At 55.1% G+C, this 21,319-nt stretch overlaps 1 protein-coding gene across 2 annotated transcripts in view; it reads right to left on the bottom strand.

Moving 5' to 3' along the window:
• Positions 1 to 21,319, bottom strand: part of IQGAP3 (IQ motif containing GTPase activating protein 3) — a 66,896-nt gene that overhangs the window by 21,923 nt on the left and 23,654 nt on the right. For both annotated transcript variants that reach the window (XM_075907922.1, XM_075907923.1), the window contains exons 8-24: positions 20,606 to 20,784; positions 19,307 to 19,394; positions 17,890 to 18,053; positions 17,122 to 17,209; positions 15,968 to 16,131; positions 15,046 to 15,206; positions 14,406 to 14,530; positions 14,152 to 14,315; positions 13,310 to 13,400; positions 11,698 to 11,865; positions 10,905 to 11,047; positions 9,373 to 9,543; positions 7,763 to 7,846; positions 7,175 to 7,246; positions 4,285 to 4,354; positions 3,659 to 3,867; positions 1,270 to 1,422 (exon numbers count right to left, since the gene is read on the bottom strand). In XM_075907922.1, coding sequence (XP_075764037.1) covers positions 1,270 to 1,422; positions 3,659 to 3,867; positions 4,285 to 4,354; positions 7,175 to 7,246; positions 7,763 to 7,846; positions 9,373 to 9,543; positions 10,905 to 11,047; positions 11,698 to 11,865; positions 13,310 to 13,400; positions 14,152 to 14,315; positions 14,406 to 14,530; positions 15,046 to 15,206; positions 15,968 to 16,131; positions 17,122 to 17,209; positions 17,890 to 18,053; positions 19,307 to 19,394; positions 20,606 to 20,784 — 2,294 coding nt within the window. The remainder of the gene's footprint in view (positions 1 to 1,269; positions 1,423 to 3,658; positions 3,868 to 4,284; positions 4,355 to 7,174; positions 7,247 to 7,762; positions 7,847 to 9,372; positions 9,544 to 10,904; positions 11,048 to 11,697; positions 11,866 to 13,309; positions 13,401 to 14,151; positions 14,316 to 14,405; positions 14,531 to 15,045; positions 15,207 to 15,967; positions 16,132 to 17,121; positions 17,210 to 17,889; positions 18,054 to 19,306; positions 19,395 to 20,605; positions 20,785 to 21,319) is intronic.

The following is a 21,319-nucleotide window of genomic DNA, read 5'->3' as shown; positions in this document are numbered from 1 at the left end:
TAATTCCATTCATCTGAAGAAGCAGGTTGTGCCCACAAAAGCTTATGATACCATCTACAGCTTTGTCGACGGCAGTAAACCTCATTCTACGAGGAATAACGCCTTTTGTCGACAGAGTTCTGTCGACAGAAGGCGTTATTGCATCTACACTGTCCTTTGCGTCTACGCTCTCATGTCGACAAAGCGGCTTGCTTTGTCGACAGAACTGGATGTAGTCTAGATGCGCTTTGTCGATAGAATCGGTCGACAAAACCTCTGTCAACAACAGCCTGTAGTCTAGACGTACTCCAACGTGCTGCCAGACTATTTGTTGTTTAAGTTTTTTCTATCACAGACCAACACAGATACGCCTCTGAAACTTTGGGACAAAGACTTGCTATGTTTACATGTGGGCACTGGCTCCCACCTGCCCCCATCATCTCCCGCGATGCTGCCTCTCTATCAGAAAGTGGGGCAGGGAGGCAGCTCAGTGGAAACTGGCACCCCTCAGGCACTGGCTCCTGCCTCCTCCCCCTTGCTGCCTCAAATACAGAGGCAGCAAGGGGAGGGGTCCATGTAGTTGTTAGGATTAACCGGTAAGCCTTATCGGTTAATCGTGTAAACAGCTACACTCCGACATCCCAACAGGGAGTTGATTCAGTGAGAGATTCCCAGAGGGTTTCCACAGGGAACCACACCTCACGTCAGCAGGAAGACTCCTGCAGCTGCACACACCGCAGCTGGGCGAGACCATAGGAAAGGCCGAGGCAGTAGAGCCAGGTTGAGGGAAAAGGCCTGTGATCAGACATTGATCTGTGGGTAGGGCTGTGCTCAGACTGAGCTCACGCGCAGGGAGCGGAGTAGGGGAAACCAAGGCAGCAGGCACATGAGCAGATGGGTGGGTGCAGAGCCATTCTTATACATGATGGGGGCCTACACAACTGAGCACCCCCTTACAACTTCTGCTGGCAGCCTGGGGCTCCGGGCTTTCTTCCTACCACCCCATGCAGCTTTTATCAGGGTTCGGGGGCTTCTGTGGGGCTGAAGCAGAGCTGCAGGGACTGGGGGCAGGGAGCCCTCGCTAGCTGGCTGCCGCTGGCCAAGAGGAGCACGTGGGGAGGGCGCAGGAAGAAGCCCTGCCATGGACGGGAAGGGCTGGAGAGGAACCAGCTGAGGCGGCCAGGGCCATTGAGGCCTACGAGCCGTGTAGGGACGACCCTCCTGGGGTAGAGGCTGCAGGCTGTTACCCCCAGCAACCAGAGGCCTCCTCAAAGCCAGCCGCCAGCTCACCTGCAGCAGGTAGAAGAGGTGTTGATAGGCCTCCAGCTGCTGGCGCTTCTCCTTGCTGAGCGACCTGATCCCCTGCTGGGTGTCGAGGGCCATCAGGCTGGACAACTGCTCCTTGTTCTTCTTCGTCAGCTTCTTGCAGTGGGAAACCACCTCCTGTCGCGGGGCAGGCCGGGGTGCAGTCAGCCGGGGCGCTGAGGTGATTTAAGCGCTCCAGCCCCAATGAAGTAGCTGAGATTGAGTGACTTGGGAGCCACGTCTCATTGGAGGGGAGATGGTGTTCCTAAATCCTCTAGGAAAGCCCCTCCCCTTTCGGCCTGGGGATTCACACAGCTTTGCTATTTACACGCCAAGGGGAATTTCATATCTCAAGACCTCTCCCGCCTGCCTCCCCCTCCACCCCCCCACCTGCTTCATGTGCATGGCTGAGCCAATTTAGCTCCGCAGGCAGATGGGGGCGGGGGGAGATACGGGACATATCACTTTAGGGACATACGGGGCAGCATGACTTAGTGCATAGCGCCGGACCAGGAGTCAGGACATCTGGGTCTATTCCCAGCTCTGGTCTGCTGGGCAAGTTGCTGCCCCACCCCGTGCCTCAGTTTCCCCACTGGTAAAAATAAGGATGGCAAGGCCGACCCCTTTCAGATGCATGGATAAAAAGTGCCACAAAATAAAAATAAAATACGCAGCTCTTATAAGGCAGGCCCAGCTCATCAGGGGCCAGATCTAAAGCCCCGTGAAATCAGGGGAAAGATTGAAATTTGTGGCAAGAACATGGACAAATTTGGTCATCATCATAGGGCAGGCAAATCCATGGTTTTGGCGGGGGGGGGGGGAAGGGGGGAGGAACCACAGCCCCGCAGAAGCTCCAAGGAGTGGGCGACAAAGCAAACTCCCTCAGGTTCTAAGAGCAGTTATTACCCTGTGACCCCAGAAAACCCCTGGGCAGAGAGAGAGCAGCAACAGGCAACCGAGGCGAGTGAGTGGGGCCGCAAGACTGTCGGAACCACGACGGTCTCCCGGGATAGGGCGGTTTTGCTCACTATGCTTGGGTACCTAGAATGTGTGGGTGGTGCCGATGGAACCATAGCCGCGCTGGGATTGGCTGCAGAGGGCGTACCCGGCACTCACTCAGTGTTGCATGCAATCCACCCACCCCTCCCTTCACCTGCCCTGGCTTCACGTGCTTGTCACTTTAATACGGGTAGGGAGGAAAACAAAAAAAACAAAAAAAACAAAAAAAAACCACCACCACAACAACAACCCTACGCACATGGAAACCAGCAGTATCTGCCACCTCTGTGCACAGGCGGCAGGAAATAAATGCTTCCGAGGGCCATATGTAGAACCCCAATGAACCACACGGGGCCGGTGGGCCACAGGTTGCCCACCACTGGGTTAGGAGGACTGGCCACCAGCCAGAGCCCTTTCTGGAGCTCTCTGGTCAGCTTATTAGCATGCATGTAGGTTTCATTGTTGTTAATCTGTTTTCTCAGTCACGTTTCTACCTGAAGAACAAACGTCCTTGCTTAGGAAGGGCCGGGGGGGGGGGGGGGGGGGGGTCACTTACACATTTGGGTAGCTAGGCTGTTTAGAGCCTCTGTGGTAAAGCAGAACAGACCTGCTTAGTGTTCGGCTGGCTGAGCTACTCTTAACAGCTTTAGGAGGGAGAGAGCTCTGCCCAAGAGGTGATGGCTGGGGAGCTAGGTGCCCTTGGTAGATCAGAGGGGGGAATATTGCCCTGAACTAAGAAATTCTAAGGCAGTGGTGTCCCACGCGCTAGCCCCTAGCCACATGTGGCTATTGGGCCGGTTGAGTGTGGCTAGTTCACTGAAGTGGTGGCTGCTATAGTGGCTACTGCTTCGGAACTGGTTGGACACCACGGCTCTAGGGGCTAAACTCAGCTCTGGCGTAAGTGGGTGCAGCTCCATGCCTACACCAGGGCTGGATTTGACCCCCGAATTGTCGGGAGGAGGTTTTCTAGAGGCACAGATGGGTAGAGCCCTGCAAATCCACAGATCTCTGCTTCGTAGCCACAGTTGTGGTTGTGGGTAGCTACGGCTCATTTTTGTGGCAACACATTTTGCCTCGAGAACCCTGACACTCTGTGGATATCCATGGGTATCCGCATCCATGGATCATTTTCGTGGTTGCAGATACCAGCTTTGTATCTGTGCAGGGCTCTACAGATGGGCACATTAAGAGGAGCCTAGGGGATTTAGGAACCCCAGACAGTCCATTCTAGTTGAACAACTCCAGAATCATGCTGGTGTAACAGAACAGAGCCTAGTCCCCAAACAGGAAAGCCACATTAGTGGGGGGAGGGGAAGCCCTGGGACAGCTGAGCGAACCCCTATCACCCCCCCCACCCCCAGTCCTGACCCCTGACCTGCAGTGTGATCCTGTTCTTCACCAGAAGCCCGATCTTGATGTCCATAAGGTTGAGGTCGCTCTCCAGCTGCTGGTTGGAGCGGATCCTCTTCACCACCTCCTCCCGCAGCTTCAGCAGCTCCGACTCCTCCCAGAAGTCGTGCTGGCTCTGCTCCAGCAGGTGGGCGAAGCGCCGGACGATGCTCAGTGGCGGGTCCTTGGCGTGGACTGGCAGAGGAACAAAGGGAAATCTCTCTTGAAGGAGGTTAAAAAACTACTAGAGGGCTTGCTTCTCAGTCCTGCTCAGGGCCAGCATAAAGCGAGAGGGAACAGGCCCTAAGAATCACCACTGCACCAGGGCCTCCCCGGCTGGCATGGAGCTAGAGTAAGGGCACTTGCTCCCGGCATGGGCGTGAATAGGGGGTGAAGCCAGGGCGTGCTGGCTAACTGCTTATTCCCAGGATGCAAAGCCTGAGTTGGTAGAGCAGCCCTGAGGCTGCTCTATCTTACACCAGGGGGCTGCAAAGGCAGCTTCAAGTCCATGCCCCAAGCGTACTAACGGTAACGAGGAGGCAACACCCTTGCAATTAATTAGTGCCACATCTGTATGAGAAAAAATAACCAACCACACAGAGAAGCACTTACCCAACATCCTGTAATTCCCACGGGCCTTGTTAGCTCTCACAAAAGCCTGGATTTTAATTACAGCATTAATCTGCCAAGACAAACAAAAGAGAAGAGGGAAGTGTTCCTAAAGCATCCCTATGGCAGGCAGCAAGTGTGAAGAGTACACACGCACCGGCCATGCAACTAACAAGCTGATTAGCTGAGACATCAGGCAGAGGGACCCTACTAGAGAGTCAACTCCTAGCCCCTAGCCAGACGCCTGAGGAAGTGGTCTGAGCATGGGACAGGGAGTCAGGGTTGTTGGGTTTTAATCCTCGATGGGGGGCTGTGTGCCATCAGGCAAGCCATTGACCTTTTCTGCCTCAGTTTCCCCTTATCTGTAAAATGGATTTACTCTCTTTCAGGTCACAGGGCATGCGTGAAGGTTTATCGGTTTGCAGAGTGCAGCGGGTAAAACTTCCAAAAGCATCTAAGCCAACAGGACTTAGGAGCCACCGTCACTTCGATGTCTTTGAAGATTTTTACCCTGGATCTTATTGGGAGTGGCTTACTTCAGGAACAGCTCCATTTGGCAACATGCTGAATGAACTTGATGCTCAGCTGGTCAGTGTTTATATTGGAATAAATTGCCAAGGGAGGTGGTGGAATCTCCCTCTCTGGAGATATTTAAGAACAGGTTAGATAGACATCTGTCAGGGATGGTGTAGATGGAGCTTGGTCCTGCCTTGAGGGCGGGGGGCTGGACTCGATGACCTCTTGAGGTCCCTTCCAGTCCTATGATTCTAACAAGCTTCCCTATCCTGGGCCCCCAAACTTTAAAAAGGAATTGGTGACCTTGTGTGGGACACTTCAGAGATTTTAAAGGGGACTGATTTACAGAGCCAGGGTGCTTGCTGTAGCGTTCACAGCACATGCACACATTTAAAAACCTAAACTTGCTAGAAGGATGCAACATTACCACTTTGTTTCTTAGAATTCAGAGCGATAAACACACAAGAATCCAAAGAGAGAGAGAGAGAGAGAGAGAGAGAGAGAGAGAGAGAGAGAGAACGAGAACACAGGCTGCTCACTGAAGCGGAGAAGCTCCATTCACTTCACCTTGCTTTAAACTGGACCTTTGCAAGCTCCTCTGATCAAACACTCACTCAACAACCCCCTAGCTGGCAAGCAGGGCTAGGAATAAAGAAACCCCACAACCAAATGCAAACATGCTGCTTGCAATTCCCACACAATCCCCAATGCAACACACTGGCTACGTCTACACTGGCATGAATTTCCAGAAACAATTAAAACGGTAGTTTTCCATTATAAGTATTTCCGGAAAAAGAGTGTCTACACTGGCAGGATGCTTTTCCGGAAAAGCCCTTTTCCTGGAAAAGCGTCCGTGGCCAATGTAGACGCGCTTTTCCGCAAAAAAGTCCCGATCGTCATTTTCACGATTGGGGCTTTTTTGTGGAAAAGACTACTGTGCTGTCTACGCTGGCCCTTTTCCGGAACAGTTTTCCGGAAAAAGGACTTTTGCCCAAGCAGGAGCAGCATAGTTTTTCCGGAAAAGCAGCTGATTTCTTAGATCATCAGTGCTTTTCCGGAAATTCAAGGGCCCAGTGTAGACAGCTCACAGCTTATTCCGGAAAAGTGGCTGATTTTCTGGAATAAGTGGCCCAGTGTAGACACAGCACTCTGTCTGGACTGAAAAATCCAGCTCCTTAAAGACCACAAGACATGGATAAAATTAGGACTTGGACATGTCCCCACCTCCCTTTCCTACAGATTTGTACATTTCAGGTGCATACTTGTATAGAAACCTTGCAACCCAGGGGCAGATTCTAGTCCCTCACCTAGGAACGCAAGGTTCTTCCTTCATACCCAGGTCCCATGCTGGGATACAACTAAGGATGTTCGTGACTAGTCAGATGACCATTTAACTGATAGCGATTGCTTATTGGTTACCCGCCCCCAGGCTCTGTGTTCTCTGCATTTAAAACTCAGACTGGCTCAGTCCCAGCCCGCCAGTCTGTGTTTTAAATGAAGAGCACACTCGGGAGCCACCTGCCACACTGTGCTGCTGCCTCTGTATCAGTCTGCTCTTTAAGCCTGCTCCCCCTCACGGGCTGGCTCCCGCCTGCCAACCCACACTGCTGCCTCTATCAGCAGGCAGCAGTGCAGGGTGGCAGGGGCTCCCCGGGAGCGGGGCTGGGAGCACACTGGCTGCTGGCCCTGCTTCCAGGGGAACATTTTAGTAGACGAGTAACCGATAACAATTGCTGCGGCTACACGGTTACTAAAACGATTTCTAACAGCCGTAAACACAGTACAGAGTTATTTTGCTGTTTCACTTTACGAGGGCTCCTTTTGATTTTAGCACAAGATACTAGAGGGTTTGAGTGTCTCCCCACCATGGAAGAGGAAGAAGGGATAAGGCCTTTTGAGATAGATTTACACTTTGAGCTGGGGATGTAACACCTCACGCTAACTCTCATGACACTTGCTCGCAAGAAACAGGACATAGCCACAACAGCATGGGCTAGCCATGCTGAGTACATACCTAGTGTCCCCGGGAGGACTAGCCTGCCCAGCGGTTCCCAACCTTTTCCAGATGGGGACCCATTTTGACAATACAGGAAGACTTGGTGACCCAGGCAATTAAAAAAAAATAGGTAGGAAGGGGGGGGGGGGGGCAGAGCCACCTGGCGACCCTTTTGAAATGTAATAGTGACCCATATTTGGGTCCCGATCCATAGGTTTGGAAACCCTGGTCTATTCTTAAGCACGCTGGCTCATGCTGTAAGCTGGGGGACCACCCCCACCCCACTTCAAGCCAGGACGTACCCTCCATCCATTTGCAAGAGGCTTGTTTCAAAGCCTCTGGGGTTATAGGGTCACTCGCGCACACGGGTCAGCCACTCACATGCTTCCTGAAGTAGCGCAGCCGTTCCTGGTACCTCTTCCGAGCTTGCCACATCCTTGTGTACGCCTGGAGCTGAGAGACCAGAAGAAGAGACATGGATTTGACCAATTGATCCACGCACTGGGAGAATACCCGCCAACGTTTCCAGACACCTATTGGATCCATTTCCACGTAGGCTCACTTATTCCATCTACCCCACGCTCAGGGTTCCCACGGGCGTCTTTTCTGATTCCAGATAAGACCAAGATTCTTAACCACTTGTGATCATGAAAATCCCAGAGAGCACTCTCTGCAAGCAGAGTTTGGGATGTCACCCAACTGGGGTCAACATCCAGGTACGTTCTGCCTCCTGCAATGAGAGGCAAGGGCCTGTACATTATTCATTTCCATCCTATTGTTGCTGTGACACAGATGCTACGTTCCACCCCAGAGCAGGCTGCATCTCTACAGGGAGGGCAGCAATTCCCCGAGCGAGATGGGAGAAATATCTGCAACTTGAACGTTATTGCTACGAGGAAAAAAAAAAAAAAAAGAGGAGCAGGGCTTAGTGGAGGGATGGGATTAGAGAAGCAGGCAAGGGTCCAGTACCTTTATCACCGCGTCTGTATTTTGTTGCAAGTACCACAGTCTTTGCTGGTACACTCTGCGCTGTCTGTACCCTCTCCAGCATGACTGGATACACCAAAAGAGGGGGGGGAAAAAAAGCCACACACAATCAACTACAGCATGACACTTCCTGTGTACAGGCACCAGCTCACAGCATGAGAGGAAGGAAATCCTCACCTCTCCCAAGCTGCCCCCTACTGGACAGCTCATCCTGCCTCATTTAGTCCTCAATAGAGCCTACGAAACCAGTGCGGACCCTGCTTCCCAGAAAAGACACAGGCCTTCAACGGCCACCATTGCATTATTCGTTCTGCTTGTGCATTCCACCTTCCCTGCGGGTTTCTTCTTGGATGGCAAGCTGTTTGAAGCAGGGATGGGTGACTACAGGTACAGCACCTAGCACACACTTCCCTGTTCTTGCCTGGTCTGCAGGCTCTGCTGTAATAGGCAGGATTAATAATCAATGTGTTCTAGCTGTGAATAGGGGTACTACGGGGTGTACAACATCCTGAACGCCCAGCACTACAGGGATGCAGTACACATCAGCTCTGCAGTCAGACAACGCCCTTTGTGTACAGGCCTATACAATAGCAAAGCCGTACCAGTAAGAAAGGTACATCCCAAGCCAATCATTGAAACTTAGGTTGATCACTTTCTGCCTGGCAAGGACTCACTCCGCATCCTTCTATTATCTGTCTGGTTTGTCGATTGTTTCGGTCAGTGCTTTTTTTTTTTTTTTTTTTTTTTTTTTTTTAAGTGACAGTACACAACCAGGGAAAATGTGTCAGGCAGAAAAAGAAAAAAAAAAGCCTTTTAATTGTCAGATGTCCCAAGCGGGCTTCCGTCCGGCGCATGCGGTCACAAAAAAAAAAAAAGCACTGGTTTTGATCTCCTGTAGAATTCATTTTGCTGGGTGTAAACTGATACAGGTGGTGGGACGTACTTGGTTAGATAATCATATTACATTAGCTTAGGATTGGTTAGGTAAATTTCTGTAGAAGGATTCGTTAAGGCAGGGGTAGACTAAAGGGCCTCCTCAGGCTGGATCCAGCCCACAAAGTCCTCCTTGACCTGGGGGCAGCATGCAAAATCTCCTCCCACTGCCAGGGGCACAGGTACCTAGAGGGTACTAAACAGCTGTTCAGAACAGCTGACGGTTCTCTCTGGGGGGGGGGCGTAAAGACTTTGCGTGCTCCTCCATCCCCAGACCAATCAGGGTCTGTGGTGGCGAAGCATGGAAGTGTTCTGGTCCCGCCCCTTCCACCTGAGGCCCCACCCCTTCAGGGGCAGCCTGAGGTCACTTTAAAAAAAAAAAAAAGTGTCTGAAGTGGCCCCCAGTCAAAAATTATTGCCCACCCCTGGGTTAAGGGATACCTGAAACAATTACTATAGATGCGAGGGACAAACAGGGAGTGAGTAGGGAAAACCAAGGGAAAAAGGAAAGGAAACTGGCCTCCTGCTGGATCGAAGCGAACCCCAACACACATCCGACTGTTGGCATCTCATGACTTCGGGCACTGCTAGCCCCTAATCTTTCTCACGTGAAGAAAGTAGCGGGAGAGTGAAAGGATAAGCCTTCTAATGCTCGTCACCTGGATTTTGATGGCAGCCGGTAATTGCTCCCACCACAGATGTCTGCGGGACTCGAATTCCTGGCGGACAAGATAGCCTCTCATGCGGGCCTGCAGCCTCACAACGAGCCCAGTGTTGGATTCCCAGAGACGCTCCCGGCCATGGGCCGCAGTCACTCCTGTGATCGCCGACTGTAAAGACAGGACACTCAGATGAGTTCAAGAAGACTTCATAGGCACCCCAGACCCACGTACACCAGCCACCAGTGAGAAGGGAACACCTCCAGCTGGAACCGAGCCCAAGTTGCCTGGACCTAAGAGCACAATCTGCTGCTGTTTTGAGTGGAAGGACCAGCTCCATTGTCTCGGAGTCCATGATGCACTCAAACGTCCCACATGGTTCAGCCAAGAGACAGAGGGAGGCCCACACTTTGCTAGTGCGTTACAGCCAAAAGCACACATGCTGCTCCTGCAGCTGGAGAATGCATAAAAATAGACCTGGGCTTTCGGAAGCAATAGCAATCCTCATGCTTCAGGGCATGGGACAATCACTATCAGGGTCAGGAAGAAACATCTCCTTAGAGCAGGTTGTCCTGCAACAACAGGGAGAGGTTTCCTCCTGACCCTGATAGAGATTGTCCCATGCCCTGAAGCATGCGGGTTTCTAGTGCTTCCAAAAGCCCAGTCTATTTATTAGACAAGCTTTCTGTTAAGCCATCACCGTTCTTGCCTGTCTGTCATGGGATTTTCAACTTGCCTCTCCTGCGCCCTCGGCAGCCACCCCCGCCAGCTCCTGCAGGCATGCTCTGCCACCTGGCTCCCACTGTGGCCGACACAGCAGGCCACCCCCACCAGCTCCAGCGCCCATCCTCTCCCCCCCCACCCCCTGGCAGCTCCAGCTCCCAGTCCCCTCCCCCCACCAGCCCAAGACCAGGGAGGGGGGCAACAGCCCCAGAGTTGGGCGGGGGGGCAGCAACCCCACAACCAAGAGGGCAACAGCCCCAGAGTGTGTGTTGGGGCGGGGGGGAAGCCAGCAATCACACTGTGTGTGTGTGTGTGTGTGGGGGGGGGGGGGGGGGGGGGGGGGGAGAGGGGGGACGACCAAAAACCAAATATATATATAAAAAACTTCTTTAAAAAGACAATCTTTCTAAAAGCACACCAAACAAACAAAAAAAAACCAAAAAGTTTTCAGCTACCAGTTTAGGAGAAAGCCATCCAATCTCCCCTCTAAATTGTAAGCTGAACAACTTTATTTTATACATTCTCCAGCCATAGGAGTATTGAACCTCTCTCCGACATGGCTGGTACTGAACTAGATGGACCCCGGGTCTCATCTGGCCTGGTAACGCCCATGAACCGGATGTTTGAGAGCAGAGATGGTGGCTTACAGTGGTAGGACCTGATCTCTCTTGCAAGCTTCCATGTCGAACGAGAGGACTGGAGAACGAATGAACGTTAACTAACATCTGAAGTGCTGGGACATCTCCCGGTGGGCTAACTGGCTGAACCCTGGGCACAGCCAGCATACAGCACAGCCGCTGCCCTCTCACCTGGATTTCCTCCCGGCTGAGGTGGGTGGAGTTAAGGACACAGTCACGGGGCCGCTCCCAGCTGCCTTCGAAGCTCTGCAGGCTGAAGTAATACTCGCTCCCGTCTGCCAGGCGGTGTCGGACCCAGCCGTGTTTGGTGCTCCCTGCGCATGGCCGTTGGGACAGGGTTAGGGGAAGGGAGGCTCGAATACATCCCTAGACGCACGCGCGTGCGCGCGCAGCAGGAAGAGACGCATCCGCAGCATTAAACCAGCCAGCAAAATGGATTTTAGTGGCCTCCGCCGAAGCTTTGAAGCCAGCCCTCAGCTGATGAACCATTTATGCCAGCTCCTACAGTCCTGTCCCCAGCCCCCCAGATCCACGACTGGGACCCCCCAGGGGCTGCCGGAAGGGCTACATCAAGTAGCGTTTCCAGACGTGAGGAGAGACCATTGTACGGCACCGTAGGCAGCCAAGCTGAGTGTGGGGCACAGAGGGAGCCAGCGGAGGGACAGGGTGGCGCAGTCACACGGCCGGGATAGAGACGCGGAGGATGGAGGGATGCTGGTAGCAAGCCGCTCCTGGAGAACTAGGCCACGTCTGTCTAACGCGGTGAGGGGCTGACAGACAGTTGCTATAAGAAGGGCATTAGCTGCCTCAGATGCAAAGGAGAAGGCTCTTGCTCTGGGTGTACAGACGCAGAACGCACCCACTGCTCTCTGGACCAGGGAGTTCTTCCCCCATGACGCTTCCAGCTGGAGGCTCTCCCCTGCCACCACGGTTCTCAAGGTCAGAGGCATTAGGGGCCTCTTACCTGCTTGCCTCCTGGCAGCCTGGAGAGCAGCCAGCTGGGCCTGGTATGTCCCGGCGCATTCCACCACCACGCCGCACAGAGACACGTCCGGGTTCCGCAGCACGCGCACCGTCTGAGCCGGCTTCCCTTCCTTTATGGCCTGGTTGATGGCCGCGATGCCGAGAGCCACTACGGGGAAAGGAAGAGGGCATGAGCCGCGGGTGAAGGCCCAGCTGGAGAAGGCGAGTTCTGGCCCCGCCCCTGGAGCCAAGCCCCACCCACCCCAGCCTGATCCTTCCTGGCCACGTGGCGGGCCGGGGCTGCTGTGTTGCAGCCCTAGCCCCCGCCAGGGAGCAGGGCTGCCGCGCCACTGCCCCAGCCTTCCCGGCGGCCGGAACGTGGACGCAGCTTTGGGAAGAGGATGCGTTTGTCCACACGCCCTTGCGGAGCCCCTGCGGCCACCGAAGCCCAGTTCGGTTTGCAACAGCCACTCCCAGGGGTAGTTAGCCACCTGCTGCAGGAAGTTTAGGAGAGGAAAATGAACCCTCCGAACCCCTGGAGAACGTGGGTTCCAGAGAGTACAAATACAGGGGTCTAGATCGGGGGGTGGGAGTGGGAGGTTGCTCCAAGCCAGATGACAACGGGAGGACCGGGGAGGGGAAAAGGATCGCTGCCGGCACAGCACTGAATCACCTTCACTCAGGGGCGACTGGGGACAGGGGAAGGGACATGGGCTCCGCCTCGCCCCTTGCTCCACCCCTCCCCTGCGCCCGCCTACGACGCCTCTTCCCAGCACTGCCCAGAGCGGCACAGCTGGGGACTGGCTCTACATGGGCTGGAGCCGCCCAGCCTGCACCTTCCCCCGCATCTGCTGCCAGCAAGTGGAGGGAGGGGGCCACGGCACAGCCTCCCACAGCCGGTGTCAGCCTTCCTGCTGCCTGGCACCTCCTGACTTGGGCAGGTGTGTGCATGCATGCGTGCCTGTGGCCCCGTGTGCACCCCACACATACACGTCACCGGTGCATTCACTGCAGCGGCTCAGGAGTCAGCATCCCAGAGGTGCCAAGCCTAGCCCTGTGGTCACCGACCAACAGATCTGAATGTACCAGTTGACTCGGAGAGGGGGGCTGGACAGGTGTGGCCAGGAGGCTAACAAGTGCCAGCACTTCAGCTGCTCTTCCCCACACTGGCGGGCTGCTCCTGCCCTCTGCCTTTGCCCTCTCCTCCCCCCAGTCTCCTGCTTGCTGGGAAGGGGGGGGGGGGAAGGCAGATGAAGGGTGCTAATATCAACACATCCCCTTTCCTCCACCGCTGTACCCCATCTCCACAGTGAGCGGGGCGGGGCCTCAGAGAAGGGGCGGGGCAAGGGTATTTGGGTTGAGGTAGATCCTGAATTGATTTCAATTCAAAGAGAGGAATTCTGTGCTTAGAGAGGCTGGAGCCCACTGGCCTCCCTGATCCCAGCACCTTGGGACTTCCGATGAGAATTTCCCAAGCCCTGGGACGTTCAAGGCAGGTGGGAGCAGAGACGGACAAGCGTCCCCGTCCTGCGTGTCTTGGCGCATGGAGGAATAAACGCAGGAGGGCTGAGCCTCAGCTTGGACCTGCTCCCAGTTAGCTTCCGAACGCTTACTTCTCCTAGCCGCCTCGGTGTCCCGATTAGCCTTGGAAACCCCTTGCTGGATCTCCTCCCACCAGAGAGCTGCTCCGTCATCTCGGGTCACCTACGGAACAGGAGGCAAAGAGGATAAGCAGTGGAACCTCTACTCGCGCCACAAACCGCACCGAGGCAGAGATGCGGCCACCTCTGGGGAAGGGGGAGTGGATAGAAGCAGCATAGAACAGAGTGAGAGAAATTGGGCTTAAAGGCTGCTAAGGGCTTTTCTGGAAAGTGCAGCGGGCCCTTCTGGAGTGAGTTGCCCTGGGTTAGAATCCCAAAGCCACGGTGCAAGAGGCCACTGCTAAGCCTGTAAATCCATAAATTGACCTTGGAACAGATTGGGGGGGAGGGGGAAGGGACACAACACAGAGACTATTAAAGACATCAGTGACTGGATCGGTTTCTGCCACACACTGGTTTTAATGTGGAAAAGCTGTCGCTTGAGGTACCCCACAGCCCGGCAGGCTGCTGCTCTCCATACACATTGAACCTCTCTGGTCCGGCAACATCTGTAGTCTGGCATGATTTTAGTTAGCCGGTTGTCCATTTGTCATGGGTGTAGCCAAGTTTCCTGCAGTCCCATAAGTTTGTTTATAGCATCCCAACCCTGGCTCCCAGCATTGTGTGCTATTATTTAGCTCTAATTGATGCCTAAATGTCTTCTCAGAGCCCAGCAACCTGTGGAAGGGTTGGTGATGCTGCTAGACAATATTGACCTCCCGTGGTCCGGCAAATTCTCTGGTTCAGCACCGGTCAGATCCCAAGGGAGCCGGACTAGAGAGGTTCAACCCATAGCACAAAGGCGACTGTCCTACCTGGGCTTTCTGCTTTAGCACGGCGCTCAGCACGTCGTGGTAACGCCTCGCTCCCGGGAGTGTCACGGCCGAGAGCCCGGCAGAGGGCAGCAGCAGAGCAGTCAGCGTTTTCTCCGGGTCATTCTGCGCCAGCGCCTCGTTGATCAATCTGATGGCGAGGACCTCTGTGCCGGGGAGATGGAGGGAGAGCAAAGACGGGCCGTGAGTCCGCACTCACTGCAGCCCGCTGCGCCCAGGCGTAAAGAGCCACTTACTGTCACTTTCTTCTTGCGCCGACGCGTTGGTGGCATCCACGCAGGCCTGGAGGTCGTTCCAGCTCAAGAACTCAGCCCCTGATTCCCCAGCCTGGCGCTTCAGTTTCAACAAGTCCTCAAAATAGCTGAAAGTCAAAGACAGAGCAGCTGCTTAGCCTGAGACAGAAAGGTCCTGCTTGCGAGGGGCTGCAGTCGCCTTGTTTGCCAAATGGGGAAACTGAGGCACGGAGCCGCGACAGCCACGCAGAGGGAAAGTAAAAGAGCTACGGGTGGAATCCAGGAGTCCCGACTGCCACACCCAAATTCAACGCTAACTTTAGCAGAAGGCCAACGTGGGTTCTCTCCTGCAACCATAGATCTCTCGGAAAGCCGGGTCCAATTGACTCTGAGGCTGGCTACACAGCCAGCCCCAGACGACACTCGCTAACAGAACTGGGTTAGACAGTTTAACCCTTCAGCTTCTCGATGCCGGCAGGTCCTTTGTTTTGTTTCACGGCCTCTGAAATCACCCTGCTCAGCTACACCCGCCGCTCAACCCCCCGGATCTGTCATTTTGAAAATGCCACAAGACCTTTTGAGTCAATCACGGCCAAGTCCCTCAGCTTGAATTGGGACATGGGGCGCCTTTCCCTCCAATTACCGCTGCGCGTTTGCATCCTCGAGGCTGGACAGGCCCAGGGCAGGGCTGACCAGGCTACTCCAGACTCCATAGACATCCCCAGCTTCCAGCGCCCGGTTGATCAGCGCCACGGCTGACAGCATCTCCACGGCAACGTACAGCTCCTCCTGCATCAACTCACCCTGCAGGAAGCAGGAGAACAAGGATCCTGCTCTGTCCCCAGCCACCAGCCCCACAGTACCCGACATGAATCGGTTTACAGTGGGGGAAACTGAGGCACGGAGAGACTTGCCCCAGGCCCTCTGCGACAGAGGAAGAGATTGACTCCAGATCGCCCGTCCAGAGTTTTAATCACTAGGCCGATCGCCCACCCTGCCAAGCCAAGAGTCGTATGAAGAGGTCAGATGCCCTACGAGCCATCAGGATGCCCCAGCGACATGAGCAGCAGGTCATGAAGGCAAGGGCAGGTGCTACCTTTCCAAAGAGACGGGGTGGTGGCTTTGCCATGTCCCGGCCGGCCGGGAAAGCTGGGACTGCGGTGGGGCTGCCCAGCTGCTCCTGAATCCCAGAGGAGGCTGCAGTTGCCTGGTGCTCCGGGAGCAGGGGCCATGTGGCTGGGAAGGTGGAGGGGGGGGAGAGAAGCAGGAGCAAGCCTTGGGTAGAGGCCAGTCGCCATAACACAGCAGGACTGGAGGCCCAGGGCAGGGGCCACAATGGCAGGCAAGTTCTCCAGAGGGCGTGGAAGGGGCGGAGCCGTGGGCAGAAGGGGGCGGAGCCGTGGGCAGAAGGGGGCGGAGCCGTGGACTTGCCTCCAAGCGAACCATTCAGCCCCGGCCCGTGCCCAGCAAGAACTGCCATCTGGGAAGCACGCGCTTGTGAAACGTGGCCCCCGGGACAGCAGTGAAGACCTGAGCGTCCGTCAGCTGCCACCGCCTCTCCTCACCTGCGGCTGCCGTTGCTGTAGCAGGGACAGCTCCCGTTGGTACAGCAGGGCGGCAAAGGGAAACACCTCGGGCAGCTGGGCCTCGGGGCTCCTCAGTTCTCGCGCCGTCTCCACCGCCGCCCCCCGGCGGATCGAAGCGTTGATGCGGCTCACGGCCCGGCTCACTGCGCACCCGCGGGATGGAGGAGAGAGGGGCAAATTAACAGGGAAAGTGGAACGTGTGGTTCGTCTTGCAGCAGGGCCGGCGGGAGCCCACCCCAGCAAAATAACGCTCCAGCTATCCTGCTGCTTCCCGCCAGTGCCAGCGCCGCCAAGCCCGACTGGCCAGCTGGCTTGAGTTCACAGCCCCACTGAACTCACGCCGCAGAGTTACATGTCTGAATGGGAGCCAAGTTCGGGGCACCACTGCCCCCATCCCACCGGGGAAGTCACAGGGACCCAGCACCGAGCTACTGCGGGATCACCCCTCCCCGTTCCTTTCAGTGGGTGTTGGATTTGAGATGGGAAGGCCACCAGCTGGCAGAGATCTGGAGAGGTGGCCTGGCCCAGGCTGCCTGAATTCCACTTACTAGCAACCCAGACGTCACATGTGCCCTGCCGACGTGCGGGTCGCTCTTCTGTCCCACGTGCATTTTGAGCGGCTTGGTGGATGTGGCCGCAGCATCTCAGAGATGCCAGGACTGGTGCCAACAGGCCCTTTCGTCTCTGCCCTACGTCAGCCGCTCAGGGCAGGCGTAACTGGCCCTCCTGGCTCTTTGCTGCCTTGGCAACAGCATGGCCTTGCAAGGCAGGGGCAGGAGAGTCCCGGAAGAGCGGCACCTCTGCCAAGTCCCTCCCCCCCCAAGCAGGACCACAGGCAGCTTGCATTACCCACCGAACAGCTGGCTGAGCATAGCCAGAGGCCAAGACTGATATTCACAGCCTTTCCCCGAGGGATATTAAATGCATGTGATTTGCTCACCGTATAACAGGTGACCCATTGAGATCCCAGCTTCCTGGGCGAAGCAGCCTGCCAGTTACAGTGGGTCTGCAGTGTAAGTTTCTAGGAACCAAACCAAAGCCCAGATGCACCCGGCAGAGACCGAGATGCCTGGATCAGTCCCCGGGCTCCATATCAGGCCCCTTTTCTGCACAGGGGGCTCAGCACAACTTACTGGCCTGTTCCCGATCTCCCTTCTCGTTGGCTGCGTAGACTCCCGCCTGCACCTCCTCCCGCTCCAGCAGGTCCATGTAGCCCAGCTCCTGCAAGGAGCAAAGCGGCAGGGGGTCAAACACGAGGCGGGGGGGGGGGGGAGGGGGAGAGGGAAGAGAAGAAACAGCCCCATTAGGCTGCTCCTTTCCTACTCCCACCACTGCTCACATGCGGACGGACTGCAGAGCTTCCGCATGCCACCTCTAGTGGCAGCTGGGTCAACATTAGCCTACCCCAGTTTGGGCGCACAGAGCTATGCACGCATTAGAGGCTTGTGCTTTACAATACAGAGGTCTGTAGGATTTGTTCCCTACAGCCAGCCACCCACCCAGCTGCAATGCATTAAAGCTTTTGTCTACACATGAAAGTTAATCCAGAATAAAGCCGGTTGTGAATTTCACGGGGATTAGCGATTCCTGATGAATCCACTTCTAAAAACAGAGCTAAACTAATTCACAATACAGGCACCCACTCAGAAACAGGAGCATCTCTGTGTCTGGAGTCACTCTGGATCAGATATTCCTTGAATCCAGGGGATCCGGAACCCAGTGCAGGGTGTCTGGACTCCTAAGGCCCAATCCCGCAGCCCAGCAAGCTGTTGGCCAGAAGGGCATTGCTCAGCTTTGGATCAGCGGCACAAGGCTCTCTCCCCTAGTAGGGGTCGTTATAACCCAGCTGCACCCCTCCCGGTCTGATCGCTGCAAGCTTCCTCCCCTCTCCAGCCTCTCACCAGCGCTTTCTGCTCCCGGTCTGCACTCAGCTGATCCAGGTACCAGGCTGCATTCTCCTGCTGCACACTGCGCAGGGCCAGGACAGGATCCTGCAGGGCCCGGCACAAGGCCAGGGGATCCTGCATCTCCAGAGCATCGTCCACATATTCCAGCGCTCCATGCACTAGGAGAGAGGCCAGTTTTTAAGCACTGCCGTGCAGTAGGGCAACAGCCACGCTCTGGGAGATGCAGCTGGAGAGTCCGTCACCCAGGCTGCTTGGCACCATGCAGCGCTGGAGGCGGTATCCATTTGGAGATGGAGAAATGGAAATCTGGCTCAGACAGAATACATGGCTGGACTCCTTTTACCCTGCTGGCTGGCTTGAAATGTCAGGTCTTCTGTTTGCCAGGGGAGCCTGATTTGAAAGGGCTGCTTGTTCCACGTAGCTTGTCCTCTTACTGCTCAGAGAAAAGCCTACTACTGCTGCCAGTTGAGGGAGCTGCTCTCTGCCCCCAACCCATGACCCACAAGCTTTGGTTTTCTAACACACCTTCAGTGACAGTTAAAAATCACTCTTATCAGTAGAACTCAAAGCTCTTTGCCACGGGGCTCAGGGTCTCTTACAAATGGGGAAACTGAGGCACAGAAAGGGGAAGTCACTTGTCGAAGGTCCCCCAGCAGGGTGGCGACAGAGCAAAGAATCAAACTTGGGCCTAATATGTCCCAGTCTAGTGCACGAACCACTAGGCTACACCCTCTCAAAGTGGCGCTCTATTGACCTCTAGTGGTAGCTGGGTCAACATTAGCCTGCTCCAGTTTGGGCCAATAGAGCTACTCACACATTAGAGTCTTGTGCTTTACAATACAGTGGTCTCTAGGATTTGTTCCCTGCAGCCAGCCACCCACCCAGCTGCAATGCAAAGCTTTTGTCTACACATGAATGTTAATCCAGAGTAAAGCAGGCTGTAAATTTAAAGTGGATTAGCGATTCCTGATGAATCCACTTCCAAAAAACAGAGCTAAACTAATTCACAATACAGGCACCCTCTCAGAAACAGGAGCATCCCCACTTCTGGAGTCACTCTGGATCAGCTATTCCTTGTGTAAACAAGGGGTTTGCCTAGGTTACCTGTTTCAGGGATTCTTTTTGTGCCAGGGAAGAGTCAGCACTGGAGCCACGTGGAGAAACTCAGGTCTCTCTCCTTTGCCCCAAAAGAGGGAGGGAAGAGATTCCCTCCCCATTGCTCCTGACAAGGATGCTGAAAGCAACTAGAGCAGAGGCCATATCCCCACGAAGGAACTCCACAGGGTTTCACAGGAGACAAAGCCTTTTGGGAGAATGAGCTAGCACCGGGGAGATGCCCCACACACAGCATATCCACCCCAGCAGCTTTCGGGGATGCGAGATGCAGCGGGAAGGCTGTTGCTTTGCTCACCGTTGACTTTGTTGATATTCCCTTGTATCTCGGCCTGCGTCAGACACCGGTCGTAAATATCCTCGCTTCCTGGGACCTCCTGGAGGTGCTGAGAAGAGAGAGAAGCCACCCGCAAGAGATGTAAAATCCCATTTAAAAATGTTAACTCTGTGTTACTCATTTACATCCCTGCCAGCCCCGCCCCCCCACTGCACAGCTTGGCCTAGATGCCTTCTGTTACCTCCGAGCAGGCCAGAAAGAGTTGCAGGACTCAGCCCCAACGGCCGCTGCAGCAGCCAATACTAGTTGTCAGAGGAGAGAACAGCAGCACGGCCCTTTTCTCCAGCTGCACTTTCCTATCCATCTGCTCCACCCACGCTGCGTTCCTCCACTGGCCAGGGCAGCCCGCTTTGGGGCAGCTCTCCAGGGAGCTGGCCCCGTTCCTTTCCCTGCTGCAGAGAAATCCACCCCGTGGTTTCCCTCCATCCATTTCAAAGAGGATGCAGGCCTTGAACGCTACATGTCAGAGCACAAGGTGCATCCCCCAGATCAGAGAAATCTTAGACAATTAAGGTTGGGAGAGATCTCAGGAGGTCATCAAGACCAACCCCCTGCTCCAAGCAGGGCCAACCCAACCCAATCATCCCAGCTAGGGCTCTGTGAAGCCGCGACTTAAAAACGTCTAGGGATGAAGATTCCACCACCTCCCTACAGAATCCATCCCAGTGCTTCATCCCCCTCCTAGGGAAATGGATTTCCTCATATCCAACCTGGACCTCCCCCACTGCAACTTGAGACCATTGTGCGGTCATCTGTCACCACTAAGGACAGCCTCTCTCCAGCCTCTTTGGACCCCCCCCGCCCTTTCAGGAAGTTGAAGGCTGCTATCAAATCCCCCTCACTCTTCTCTTCTGGAGACTAAATAAACCCAAATCCCTCACCCACTGCCCATAAGTCATGAGCTCCAGCTCCCTCATCCTTTTCATTGCCCTCTGCTGGACTCTCCAATGTGTCCACATCCTTTCTGTAATGGGGGGCCCAGATCTCCAGATGTGGCCTCACCAGTGCCGAAGAGAGGGGAATAATCACTCTCCTAGACTTGTTGGCACTGCTCCTCCTAATGCAGCCCAATACGCCCTTAGCCTTCTCGGCAACAAGGGCACCTTGTTGACTCATATCCAGCTTCTCGTCCACTGTGATTCCAGGGGCAGTCCCCATGAGGCACATCGCACCACTGTGACCCACATACAGGATAAGAACCTACTGCTCCTGGCAAATAAGGGAGCGTCTTCTTCCACTGAGGGTTCCTGGCATTCTTACCCAGTTCCTGGCATTAGCAGCTTTTTCCAGTTTGACCTGGTACAGCAGCTCTTGGTAGACAGCCGCCAGGTTCTCGCGCAAGTTGAGCAGCATGGCGCTGGGATTGCGCAGGGCCGCCATGGTCCGCTCCACCACCCCCCTCTCCACGGCTTCGTTGATCGCAAGGACGGCGGCGTGGACTAGAGCAGCCATAGAGACATAAAACCACGGGGAGGTCAGAGAGGGAGCAAGACGCTGAAGTGACAGGAGGCGGGTCTTTCCATTTAACTAGGGCCCGGATCTACAGAGCGACACATGATTGCAACCCTGAATTTTCTGGTAGGGATGTAAAATCCCATTTCATTGGTTAACCCACATCCACCGAGGCTGGGCTGGAGCGGCTCCCCACATCACAGGCAGGGGCTGGTCCAGACCAGTGGGCCCAGGCCTACGACAAACAGGGGCTACGCCGAACGACCAGAGCAGCCCCTGTCCATGGCAGGACCCCTGCAGAACTGGAGAGCCCACAGACAATGGGTAGCTGCTCCAGCCCCCATTGGTTAACAGTTAATCGGAGCTGGTAAGCATCACTCCTTAAGGGTGATGGTTAACGGGCTAACTGATTAACCTTTCAAATCCTTACTTTCCAGGGGCTTGGGAAAAAAAGTCACCAGAATCCACAAACCCATGGTCATTCCTCAGCCAACTCAGGGGCAGAAATAGGCCCCAGGGAAC

Source organism: Pelodiscus sinensis, chromosome 24, assembly GCF_049634645.1.
Source record: "Pelodiscus sinensis isolate JC-2024 chromosome 24, ASM4963464v1, whole genome shotgun sequence".
Lineage (NCBI taxonomy): Eukaryota > Metazoa > Chordata > Testudines > Trionychidae > Pelodiscus > Pelodiscus sinensis.
Note: the sequence above shows the minus strand (reverse complement) of the source record. Positions and strands in the feature narration are given on the sequence as shown.